Source organism: Myotis daubentonii, chromosome 3 (assembly GCF_963259705.1).
Source record: "Myotis daubentonii chromosome 3, mMyoDau2.1, whole genome shotgun sequence".
NCBI classification, from domain to species: domain Eukaryota; kingdom Metazoa; phylum Chordata; class Mammalia; order Chiroptera; family Vespertilionidae; genus Myotis; species Myotis daubentonii.
This window is the reverse complement of record NC_081842.1, coordinates 113,014,880-113,027,920: the sequence shown is the minus strand read 5'-3', so window position 1 is coordinate 113,027,920 and position 13,041 is coordinate 113,014,880. Positions and strand designations below refer to the sequence as shown.

The following is a 13,041-nucleotide window of genomic DNA, read 5'->3' as shown; positions in this document are numbered from 1 at the left end:
ATGGGAAGGGGGATAAGAGTCAAATTCTCCTTCGAAGGCATTAGCTTGATAGTACATGATCCTGGGGACTAACTGGACAAGGATGCAATAATCTTGGGAGCGGTTGAAGACCTGAGCTGCTAAACATGGAGTGAGCCCCGTATTGCAAGCCCACCATCCCCCTGTTGGGGGCACTAAGTAATAGCTTGCAGAGGAGGGATTTGCTAAGGTCTCACTGCAGAGATGCTGGCGATCTTTTGGCACTTGTCCTATACATGTGCCCTGCCCTGAGACCTCAGTAAGGGTCAGCTTCCCATGCTGTCCCCATGAACAATGGTCATGGCTAGTGGCATTGGTATGGTTTCCCCGGAAGGCTATTCCTTCGTAGTAGGGGGGTCCCGTAGTTAAGCATAGCCAGCAAGACTCAGTCAGGTTAGATTTGGACATGTTTAAAGAACTATAGGCCCCCTCTACTAATCCTAATAGTCTCTGACTGGTGCTTGTCTCCGGGTCTATGGGGTCTGCTAATTCCTCCCCGGAGACTGGACTGGTCCCTGCCGGCACTGGGGTCGTGGGGCGAGGTCTTCCTTCCGCAGGGAGCTGCCTGGACAAGATGGGATTTGGTCCCACTGCCACCGGTGGCCTGTAGTCCTGTACATCTAGTCTTATCTTAAAAAGGAGGCCATCATCATGGGAATCCTTGTACAGTCGCAGCCCCCACGTTAATCCCCATCGCCACTTGTTCAGCTCGTATGACCGCCCAGCTGGGGTAAAGGAGATATTCAGAGTATTAATCCATCCCTTATGACCGGAAGATTGGTCCCTATTTCTCTGAACTTGGATGAGGTCCCATGCAGGGGGCTTCCCGACCCAATATGCAGTACCGGTTGTTTCGCATCCCCATTCTGCACAATAGTACTCGCGTTCAGATCCACAGTTTTTCCTATGTCCATGCCTATCTTTGGGGCACACATAGAATTGGGTCGTAGAAAGACTCTCGCGGGCTTCAGAATAACTACAGAGTTTGGGGTAGCCATCCTTTCCCTTTCCTACGTGAGCTCAGGACTCTACACCTGCTTTAGTTTCCTCTACCGATTCATCAGGGAGATCCCATAGTCTATGTCCGGCTGCCATGGCACAGAGGTCTGGCATTAAGTCTGGCCACCATGTTCCTTTAGGGGCAATGTTGGTGGTTGACCAAGCCGTCTGTCCAGTGTGGGGGGACATTACCCTCCAAGTTAGTCTCTTCGGGGCATGGGGGTTAGCTAGCAGGTCACTACTTATCAGTGGTAGGCTCAGCAGGAGGAGGAGAACGGCGGCGAATCCGCAGCTTGAGAGGGTTGTCTGTCCTCTCCGCAGTCCATCCATGGTAGGTGTCGTCTGAAGGGGATGCTTGCTTGACATGGGAGGCGTGGATCCAGGCAGCTACGCCGTCTACCTTGACTGCGGTCGGGGTTGTCAGCAATACCAGGTGTGGTCCCTTCCACCTCGGCTCAAGGTTGCCAGCTCGATGGCGTCTGATGTAGACAAAGTCTCCAACCTGGAACTGATGGGGGACCTGCAGTTCCCCTGGTTGGTAGAGGGCAGCCAGGGGAGTCCACACCTCCTTCTGGACAGTCTCGAGGGCCTTCAGCCTGGCAAGCAGGGATTGAGGGGTATGAGTGTCTGTGGGCACAGACCATGGGTCAGCAGACAGGGGCGGAGGGGCCCCAAACAGAATCTCGAATGGAGTTACTCCTAAGGGGCCTGGTGTATTTCGCGCGCGGAAAAGAGCGAAGGGAAGGAGGACCGTCCAGTCTGCCACACCAGTCTCTAAGGATAATTTAGTCATAGCCTCTTTTAATGTCCTATTCATTCTTTCTACCTGACCTGAACTCTGGGGCCTGTAAGCACAATGCAATTTCCAATCCGCCCCTAGTATCTTGGCCATTCCCTGACTTACCTGGGCAACGAAGGCCGGACCGTTGTCTGATCCGATTACCTTAGGAACTCCAAACCGAGGGAAGATATCTTCTAAGATCTTCTTGGCGACTACGGTTGCAGTCTCTCTCTTGGTGGGAAAGGCTTCTACCCAACCTGCGAAAGTATCTATAAAGACTAAGAGATACTTGTAACCATAACGGGCAGGCTTTACCTCTGTGAAATCTACCTCCCAGTAACTTCCTGGTCGATCTCCCCTGAGTCTCTGTCCCTTCCCCACCTGGGATGGATGTAGGTTTACTAGTTGACATGCCTTGCATTGCTTGACTACTTCCTCCGAGAGGCGGTCGAGTCCTTTGACATAGTGTCCAGTGGCCCGGCTAGTGGAGCTGAGGTGTTTGGCCCCCAGGTGGGTGAGGCGGTGTAGTTGTTGGAGGTAGGCGGTGGCCGCTTCCCTTGGCACTACCATTTTCTCCCCCGCAGTCCTCCAAACCCCGAGTTCATCCTTGTGGTATTTTTCTGGCTTTTTAGACAGGTCTTCCTCTTCCTCTGGGGTGTAGTGGAGGGCCTCTGGCTGTGTTACTGCGGGGCTGGCAGCGAGGGCAAGTAGCCGGGGCCCGAGAGCGGCCTGTATCGCCTCAGTATCCGCCTTCCTGTTTCCCACAGCTATCTCTGAGGTCCCTTTCTGATGGCCGGGACAGTGGATGATAGCTACTTCCCGGGGGGCATGGACAGCCTCCAGGAGTTCGAGGATCTCCTGTTTATTCTTAATCTCCTTTCCTGCTGAAGTGAGGAGACCTCTCTGACGGTATATGGCCCCGTGCACATGAGCAGTGGCAAAGGCATAATGGCTGTCAGTATAAATATTAGCCTGGCTACCCTCGGCAAGTCTGAGGGCTTGGGTCAGGGCAATTAATTCAGCCTTCTGGGCCGACGTCCCTTCAGGCAAGCTGCTAGCCCAAATAGTCCGATCCTTGCTGACTACAGCTGCACCTGCCACCCTCTTACCTTCATAGAGGTAGCTGCTGCCATCTGTGAACCAGGTGATCTGAGGTTCTGACAAGGGGGAATCCTTGAGGTCTTTCCTTGGCCCGGTTTCTTCTTCCAAAATGTCGCAGCATGAGTGTAGGACTTCCTTACCCTCAGGGTCTATCTCTGGCAGCAGGGTAGCCGGGTTGAGGACTACCGGAGCCCCGAAGTGGACTCGATCTTCATTTAACAGGAGACTCTGGTAGTGGGTCATCCGGGCATTGGACATCCACCGGTCCAGTGGCTGCCGAATAATGCTCTCAAGGGTATGCGGGGCCACTACAGTCAGTTTCTGCCCCAAGGTAAGCTTGTCTGCATCCTTTACAAGCAAGGCAGTGGCTGCGATCACTCTCAGACAAGCCGGCCACCCTCTCGCCACCGGGTCTAGCCTCTTGGATAAGTAGGCTACCGGCCTCTTCCAGGGGCCGAAGGTCTGGGTTAGGACCCCTCTGGCCACCCCTTTTCTTTCGTCTATGAACAGAGTAAAGGGCTTGGCCACATCTGGTAGAGTCAATGCCGGAGCAGAGAGAAGGGCCTTCTTGATGTTGTCAAAAGCCTTCTGATGAGCCTCCCCCCATCCTGTTTTGTCAGCGGGTAGAGAGGCTCCGCCAGGGTTGCGAAACCCGGAATCCAAAGGCGGCAGAAGCCGGCTGTCCCTAGGAGCTCACGTACCTGTCGGGGGGTTTGCGGCCTGGGAATCTGGGTGACCGTGCTCTTCCGAGCCTCAGTGAGCCACCTTTTCCCCCTCTCTAGAGCATATCCCAAGTAGATTACTCTCCGCTGACATATTTGGGCCTTCTTGGCCGAGACCCGGTATCCTAGGCGGGAAAGCTCTAAAAGCAAAGCTCTGGTACCTGCTTCACAGTCCTCTTTGGTAGCTCCCGCGAGGAGGAGGTCATCCACGTACTGGAGAAGGGTGACTTGTGGGTGGTCAGCGCAGAAGGCAGCCAGGTCTTGATGGAGGGCCTCATCAAAGATGGTGGGAGAATTCTTGAATCCTTGGGGAAGTCGAGTCCAGGTCAGCTGCCCTGTCATCCCCGAGTCTGGGTCTCTCCATTCGAAAGCGAAGACGTTTTGGCTGGCAGGGTGAAGCCGCAGGCAGAAGAAGGCATCCTTTAAGTCTAGAACTGAATACCACACATGAGACGGAGGGATAGAGCTCAGGAGATTGTAAGGATTGGGAACCGTGGGATGAATGTCCTGCACCCTCTTGTTGACCTCCCTTAAGTCTTGCACCAGCCGGTAGTCGTTAGTTCCAGGTTTCTTTACTGGGAGGAGTGGGGTGTTCCAGGGGGAGTGGCATTTGACCAGGACCCCTAGGCGCAAGAGGCGTTGGATATGGACCTTGATTCCCCTCCAGGCCTCCTTTGCCATGGGATACTGTCGCATCGCGATTGGGGTTGCAGAGGACTTGAGTTCTATTACTACGGGGGGCCGTTCAACAGCCAGGCCCATCCCCGCAGTCTCAGCCCAAGCCTCAGGGTATTGTTGTAACCACTCTCCTATCCCCTCATTCCTTTGGACTTTATCCTCAAACAGCAGGTGCTCATCTTCGAGTTGGAGTGTCAGGAGGGTAATCGGATCCCCATGTTGAGTTAGGGTCGGCCCTCGTGGGGTGAAGGTGATCTGAGCTCCCATTTTGGTTAACAAGTCTCTCCCCAGAAGGGGGGCAGGGCATTCTGGTATTACTAAGAAGGAATGAGTTACTTTCCCTGTGCCTAAATCTACAGTCCGGGTAGTAGTCCAGGAGTATTGTTCGTTTCCTGTTGCCCCTATTACCCAGGAAGTCTTCTGGGAGACTGGCCCTAATGGTTTTTTAAGAACCGAATACTGAGCTCCTGTGTCTACTAGGAAGTTGACAAGCTTCCCCTCCACCTTAAGGGTTACCCTAGGCTCGGGGAGGGGATCCGAGCCCCGACCTCTTCAATCACTATCTTCCTGGAGTGCCAGCGCCTTCTTCGCTAGTCTCTTTGGGCACTCCCGCTTCCAATGTCCTTCTTCCTTGCAGTAAGCACATTGATTCTTTCCTAACGGTGGCCTGTTGCCCAAGGTACCTGCCTGCCTTCCTTTTCCTCTCTCCTGTGGCTTACTCCCTTCTATTGCTGCGGCCAAGATACGGGTTAGCCTTTGCTCTTCCCTTTTTTCCTTTTTTTCTTCCCTTTCCTCTCTCTCTCTCTCCTTCCGCTGCTCCTTCTCCTCCTCGGTCTCCCTCTTATGGTACACTTTCTCTGCCTCCTTAACTAAATCTTGAAGGGTAAAGTCCTGCAGCCCCTCAAGTCTCTGCAGCTTTTTCTTAATGTCTAATGCTGACTGCCCTATGAAGGCCATGGCTACCGAAGCCTTCTGTCCCTCCGAGGTGGGGTCAAATGGGGTGTACCGTCTGAACGCCTCCATCAGTCGCTCGAGGAAAACAGAAGGCGGTTCAGTGGGCCCCTGGATGACCTCTCTTAACTTAGCCAAATTCGTGGGGCGCCGAGCCGCCCCTCTGAGGCCAGCCACTAGAGTCTGGCGGTAGACCTTCAGGTGCTCCCTACCTTCTGCCATGTTGAAATCCCAGTCCGGCCTGTCCAGAGGAAAGGCCGCATCCACCAAATGGGGGAGTTGGGTTGGCCGGCCGTCGGGGCCTGGGGCGTTCTTTCGGGCCTCCAAAAGAATCCGCTCCCTTTCCTCTGTAGTAAAGAGAGTCTGGAGAAGCTGCTGACAGTCGTCCCAAGTGGGCTGGTGAGAGAACATAAGGGACTCGACCAGCCCCGTCAGGCGCTGGGGATCTTCTGAAAAGGGAGGGTGGTTAGTTTTCCAGTTATAGAGATCTGCTGAGGAGAAGGGCCAGTACTGGAGCGGCTGGAGCGGGGCTGACTCATCATCGTCCCCGCGGGAGGGTGGAGGCCTGTATGGCCGGAGAGGGCAGGCCATGGTCGAATCTGGGGACATGGGATGTCTCCTCTGGCTCCGGGTTCCCTGAGCTGGTCCTCCCACTGGAGCGAGGGGTGCCGAGGGCTCCTCCGGTTGCTCTGGCTGGAGAGGAGAGGGGTAAGGGGGTGGGGAGTCCAAGAGGAGGAGGTCGGCTTGAGGGTCGTCCAAAGGACGTTTCGTTTGATCTGCGGGAGGTGCCTGGGCCACGAGAACCCGGGAGGTACCGGACGGCAGCCAGGGTTTCAACCAAGGGGGAGGGTTTTGGACCAGGTCCTGCCAAACGACGATATATGGCTGTTGGTCCGGATGGCCCGCCGGTCCTGACTGGAACACTTTGTTCTTTACTGCAAAAATAATAGACAGGTCAAAAGTCCCCTCCGCTGGCCACCCCACGCCTAGGGCTGGCCAGTCGGATGAACAGAAAGTCTGCCAAGGACCCTTCTTGACACTGACGGAAAGGTTGAGTCCCCGACTCCGGACGTCCTTCCAGTGTGCCACTGTAAGAGAAAGAGGGGTGCTGCTTCCTTGGCCCATGTTACCTGGATGGGAGAGGAGGAGTAGAAGATAAAAACAAAGAACAAACAATGACACGACAAGACACCAGATCCACAAGAATTTACACAGATACAGAACGGCAGCTGAGGGATGATATCCCTCCCTGACGCTAGTCCGGCCGGACACGCGAGTGCCCGTTGCCAGACAGCCAGAACCAGAAGTGACCAAGACCTCTTGGTCACCGTCCGTCCCTGGGGCGTCCCCCAGGGTGACAGTTTTTCTGGCCGAAGACCCTTCGACCAGAGAAGCCGACTCCTGACGGAGCCGACAACCTGTCTTCCCGAAAAACCGAAACTAAGAGCGAACGAAGGACAAGACAAACACTGAACGACTCCGGAGTCTGCTTACCTCCAAGACCGATCCTGGCGCTTGAGGGGTGGTCGCCCCAAATCCCGGACGAGCCCCCAAATGTAAGGTCCCAAGACCCCCGGTGAGTCCGACGGAGGGGGCGACGACCCCAAGTCAAACGCAGAGACCGAAACTTGATGCAAAAGCAAGAGGTTCTTTATTACAAGCGCAGCGCAGGGGCTCTCAGGCAGACAGACAGCAACACAAGGGAAGTGCTGGCTGACTGGAGCCCTGAGCAATTGCAGGACATGAGTTTATAAAGGCAAAAACCACACGCAGGTGGCCGGTAAAACAGGGAACTAGGTTAACAGTTAACAGTTGACTCATTTCCTAAGGGGGGCAGACCTGCGTTTGCAGTTGACTCATGTCCTAAGGGGCAAGGGTGGTCTGGTTTGCACAGACCGATCCCAGGAAGAGATAAAATACCTCTGCTGTGACTAGATCAGAGCTTGCTAAACCAGAGCTTACTGGAAAGGTCAGTCAGGGTGGAGGAGGGGGGGGAATTTTCTCTGGCCTTACATAACATACCTAACTCCATACTTATAAAACAATGACATATATGTATATAAATATACAAATGAGCATATGAGGAAAAAGCAGCATTTAGAATATTACATCAGGTGATGAACATTAGTTTCTTAAAATAATGGAGTGAATAGGAGAGCAAAACAAATCATTCAAAACTTTTTAAACAGCATACATAATATATTTATATGAAAACCATATATACATACAGTGTGTCTGTGAAAAAATTTATAAAATTACTAGTGACCCCATGCACGGATTTGTGCACATTGAAAGGAAATTAATTAGAAAGTGGCCAGTAGGGCAGGACTGGGCGAGATGGGCTGTACATGCCCTGGAGCCAACCTCTTGCTGTCCCTACCTGGCATCTGCAGAGTGAGCAAGGTCCCTTAGCCTGGTAGGGATAGGGCCAAAACAGGCTCTCCAGCATCCCCTGAGGGGTCTGGAAGTGGGAGAGGGCACTCTGCAAAGTTGCTGTCTTACAGGGTGTAGAACGCAAACACAAGTGCACAGTAAACAAGATTTGGGCTAGACAGTGCCCCAGCAACAACATAACCTATGGCCTAAGGTGGAATCACGTAGCCCTGTGAGGAATCGGGCTCCATCCTCTCTGGTTTCAGTGAATTCCAAGTAATTCCAAACATGTTTCTACCTAGTTTTCAGCTCTTTACCAGTGATTTCAAACATGTTTCTATCCAGTTTTCACCTCTTAATCAGTGATTTCCAAGCATTTTGAAACAATTTTCTACAGTTTCCAGTGCTTTACCAGTGATTTCTTGTATGTTTTTCAAACACTTTACTACAGTTTTCAGCTCTTTACTGGTGAATTACAAGTGTTTTCTAATATATTTCTATCTAATTTCCAATTCTTTACCAGTGATATCCATGTGTTTTAAGCACATTTCTACAGTTTCCATCTCTTTAACGGTGATTTTCTGGTGTTGCCAAGCACGTTTCTCTTTGTTTCCAGCTCTTAACCTGCGATTACCAAGGGTTTTTAAACCCTTTCCTCCACAGAATTCAGCGCTTTATAAGTGAATTCCAAGTGATTTAAACCATGTTTCTATCTAGTTTCCAGCTCTTTAGCAGCAATTTCCACATGTTTTTAAGTAGGTTTTTATAGAGTGGGCAGATCTTTGTCAGTGATTTCCAAGTGTTTTCAAACACTTTTCTCCTTCTAGCTTTTTACCAGTATATTCCCATTGTCATGAAAAACATTTTTACCTAGTTTCCACCTCTTTACCAGTGTTTTTCCCTGTGTTTTCAAACAAGTTCTTACCTAGTTTCCAGTTAATTCCCAGTATTTTCAAAGTTTTATACCTATTGTCCAGCTCTTAACCAGTGATTTTTACATGTATAGAAACAGTTTTAAAGCAACTTAGAAGCTTACTAGAAATTACTTCGAAGTATTTTCATACACTTTTCTAGCAGTTTTCCAGCTCTTTACCCATGATTTCCCAGTGATTTGAAACATGTTTTTACCCAGTTTTCACCTCTTTGTCAGTGAGTTCTAAGTGTTTTCAAACACTTTGCTACAGTTCCCAGCTCTTTACCAAGGAATACACAGTATTTCCAAACATGTTTACCTACTTTCCAGCACTTTACCAGTGACTTCCAAGTGTTTTCCGATATTTTAAATAGAGTGGACAGTTCTTTATCAGAGATTTCTATGTGTTTTGAAACAATTTTCTACAGTTTTCAGTGATTTACCAGTGACTTTCATATGTTTTCACTTTACTAGTTTTCTGCTTTTTACTAGTGAATTCCAAGTGTTTTCCAATATATTTCTATCTGATTTCCAACTCTTTACCAGTGATAGCCACATGTTTTATGCACATTTCTACAGAGTTCCCATCTTTTTAATGGTGTTTTTTCGGTTTTGCCAAGCACTTATCTCTTTGTTTCCAGCTCTTAACCAGCGATTTCCAAGAGTTTTTAAACCCATTTCTACACAGAATTCAGCTCTTTACCAGTGAATTCCAAGTATTTTCAGATAGGTTTCGATAGTGTGCAGCTCTTTGTCAGTGATTTCCAAGTGTTTTCAAACACAGAAAGTTCCAGCTTTTTACCAGTGTATTCTCAGAGTTATGAAAAATGTTTGAACCTAGTTTCCACCTCTTTACCAGTGAATTCCCAGGGTTCTCAAACAGTTTTATACCTATTGTCTAGCTCTTAACCAGTGATTTTTTTAAGTGATTAGAAAAAATTTTGTAGAGAGCTACAACTTTTTAGCAGTTACTTCCAAGTGTTTTCAAACACTTCTTTGCAGTTTCCAGCTCTTTAACACTGATTTCCATGTGTTTTCAAACACATTTCAACAATTTCCTGCTCTTTACTAGTGACTTCCCTACGTTTTCTCAATCTTTAGTACAGAGTTTTCCATTCTTTACTCGTGATTTCTCAAACACTGTCCTACACAATTTCCAGCTGTGAGTTCCAGGTATTGTGAAATACTTTTCTTCTAAGTTTCCAGCTTTTTGACAGTGAACACCCAGTGTTTGCCAACCCTTTCATAGACAGTTTTCAAGGGTCTACCAGTGAATTCCAAGTGTTTTTAAACATGTTTCTACCTAGTTTCCAACTCTCTTTACCAGTGATTTCCCAGTGTTTTCAAACACTTTGTACCTCATTTCATATCTCAACCAGTGATTTCCAAGTGTTTAGAAACAGTTTTATAGCGACTTAGAAACTTATTAGCAGTGACTTCCAAGTATTTTCAAACTCTTTTCTCCCAGTTTTCCAGCTCTTTATCTGTGATTTCCCAGTGATTTCAAACATGTTTCTGCCCAGTTTTCATCTCTTTAGCAGTAATTTCCACATGTTTTCAAATAGGTTTCTATAGAGTGGGCTGCTCTTTGTCAGTGACTTCCAAGCTTTTTGAAACAAATTTCTACACAGTTTCCAGTGCTTTAACAGTGACTTCTGTATGTATTCGAACACTTGACTATAGTTTTCAGCTATTTACTAGTGAATTCCAAGTGTTTTCTAATATATTTCTACCTAATTTCCAACTCTTTACCAGTGATATCCACATGTTTTATGCACATTTCTACAGTTTCCAACTCTTTAAAGGTGATTTTTCTGGCGTTGCCAAGCACATTTCTCTTTGTTTTCAGCTCTTAACCAGCGATTTCCAGTGTTTTTAAACCCTTTTCTACACAATTCAGCTCTTTATCAGTGAATTCCAAGTGATCTCAAAGATGTTTCTACCTAGTTTGCAGCTCTTTAGCAGCAATTTTCACGTGTTTTCAAATAGGTTTCTATAGAGTGGGCAGCTCTTTGTCAGTGATTTCCAAGTCTTTTCAAACACTTTACTACAGTTCCCAGCTCTCACCAGTGAATACAGTGTGTTCAAACACGTTTACCACTTTCCAGGTCTTTACCAGTGAATTCCAAGTGTTTTTTAAACATGTTTCTTCCAGCTCTTGAGAGTAAGTTCCAAGTGTTATCAAATAGGTTTCTATGTGCAGCTCTTTGTCAGTGATTTCCAAGTGTTTTCCAATACTTTTCTAGTTCTAGCTTTTTACCAGTGTATTCCCATTGTTATGAAAAACATTTTTACCTAGTTTCCAGCTCTTTACCAGTGCTTTCCTTGTATTTTCAAACACATTCTCAGCTAGTTTCCAGCTCTTTACCAGTTAATTCCCAGTGTTTTCACAGTTTTACACCTATTGCCCAGCTCTTATCCAGTGATTTTAAAGTGTTTAGAAACAGTTTTATAGCAACTTAGAAGCTTTTTAGCAGTTACTTCCAGGTGTTTTCACTTTTCTACAGTTTACAGCTCTTTGCTAGTAAATTCTCTGTTTTCAAACATTTTTCTCCTTGTTTCCAGCTCTTTAGCAATAAATTCAGTGTTTTCAAACAAGTTTCTACATAGTTTCCAGCTCTTTAACCAGTGAACTCCATGTGTTGTCAAACATTTTTCAAGTTTCCAGCTGTTTACCAGTGTATTCCCAGTATTTTGCAGTACCTTAGTACCTAGTTTCCGTCTTTTTACCAGTATTTTCAAACCTGTTTCTTCCTATTTTCCATCTCTAAACCTTTGATTGCCAAGTGTTTTCAAACATTTTTGTATCTAGTTGCCATCTCTCAATCAATTATTTCTAAGTGTTTAGAAACAGTTTTATGGAGACTTAGAAGCTCTTTATCAGTCATTTCCAAGTGTTTTGAAACACTTTTCTACAGTTTCCAGCTCTTTACCAGTGACATCCACGCGTTTTCAAACACTTTTCTAATGTTTCCAGCTCTTTGCTAGTGAACACCTCACGCTTTCCAACCCTTTTATACACAAAATCCAGCTCTTTACCAGTGAATTCAAAGTGTTTTCAAACATATTTCTACCTAGTTTCCAGCACTTTACCATTAATACCCAGTGTTTTCAAACATTTGTATCTAGTTTCCAGCTCTTTACCAGGGTTTCCGCAGTGTTTCCAAACATCTTTCTACCTAATTTTCAGCCCTTTACCAGTGTTTTATGTGTAGTTCAAACACATGTATGTATTTTTCAAACACGTTTCAAACGCAGCTGTTTACCAGTGAATTCCAGTGTTCCCAGCTTTTTAGCAGTGAATTCCAGGGCTAAGGCTCAGCTTAGGGTTAGAGATGAGTTAGCATCTGGGTCTTTGCCTGCAAATTGGAATCACTTGGAGAGTTAGTGTTAGGGATAGGTTTAGGGTTAGGGCTAGGCCTAGGGTTAGGGTTACTGTTATGTTAGGATTAGGGTTAGGGCTGGGTTAGGTTTTATGGTTGGGTGTGAATGCCGCATCCATTTGCTGCTAGGGTTCAGGATCCAGAAAAGGGGCCTCACACAAACGAATACACTAGACAAGAAATATTAATTTAGGAGGCATGGGGGGCCAGGTGGAAACCTTTATCTAGTGGAGAGGCTCTCTGAAGCCCTGTCCCTGTTAGCTTTTATTCAATTTTGGAATACACATCTTGCCCTCAGTTAGGCAGGCAATCTGGTAGCAGACAGACTATCTTAAAGGTCAGTAAATATTAGTAAAGATTTACTTTGAGATTATTATGTCAGGAAATTGCTTGAGCCACCATTAACTCAACAGAACAATCAGTGCATAGCTTTAGCCCTTGCTAAAGCTCAAGGTCCATCAGCCTTCCAAGTTCCCTTGCTGCACTTTCATGATAGTGGTGACAATGGATAACTTCCAGCATCTCCCTCTTTTTGTTTTCTTAATAAATCTTGAAAAGTGTATGCCATCTATAAGGCTTGAGTACTTTTAAGACTCATCATTCTGTATCTGCTGACTAGAAATAAACATATAAGAACAAGAATGAGATAGCCAATAGTGGTTATGCTAAGAGGCAAATGTAAGGAGATCCAGTGAAAGGGATTAAATTCTTTCATGTCCTTTTTAAATTGCTTCCAGGCATTTAAGGAATTAGTTTGTAGTAGGCTCCTTTCTGGGCCATCGGTTCTTTGAGTACCCTCCCCAATCACTGTCCCCTGTGACATGATAGCAATGATATTCGAGTTCTGGATGGTGGACAAATGGTGGGCAATGACAATGCAGGTCCGACCTTCTTTGGTTTTGTCTAAGGCAGTGATGGTGAACCTTTTGAGCTTGGCGTGTCAGCATTTTCAAAAACCCTAACTTAACTCTGGTGCCATGTCACATATAGAAATTTTTTGATATTTGCAACCATAGTAAAACAAAGACTTATATTTTTGATATTTATTTTATATATTTAAATGCCATTTAACAAAGAAAAATCAACCAAAAAAAATGAGTTCGCATGTCACCTCTGACACGT

General features: G+C 47.0%; 1 protein-coding gene across 1 annotated transcript; it reads right to left on the bottom strand.

Moving 5' to 3' along the window:
• Positions 1 to 1,255: 1,255 nt before the first annotated feature.
• Positions 1,256 to 6,734, bottom strand: LOC132229684 (uncharacterized). The gene is given in 2 exon segments (XM_059686206.1): positions 1,256 to 3,507; positions 3,510 to 6,734. Coding segments are annotated over 2 exon segments (5,118 nt in total). The 5' UTR covers positions 6,376 to 6,734.
• Positions 6,735 to 13,041: the final 6,307 nt, after the last annotated feature.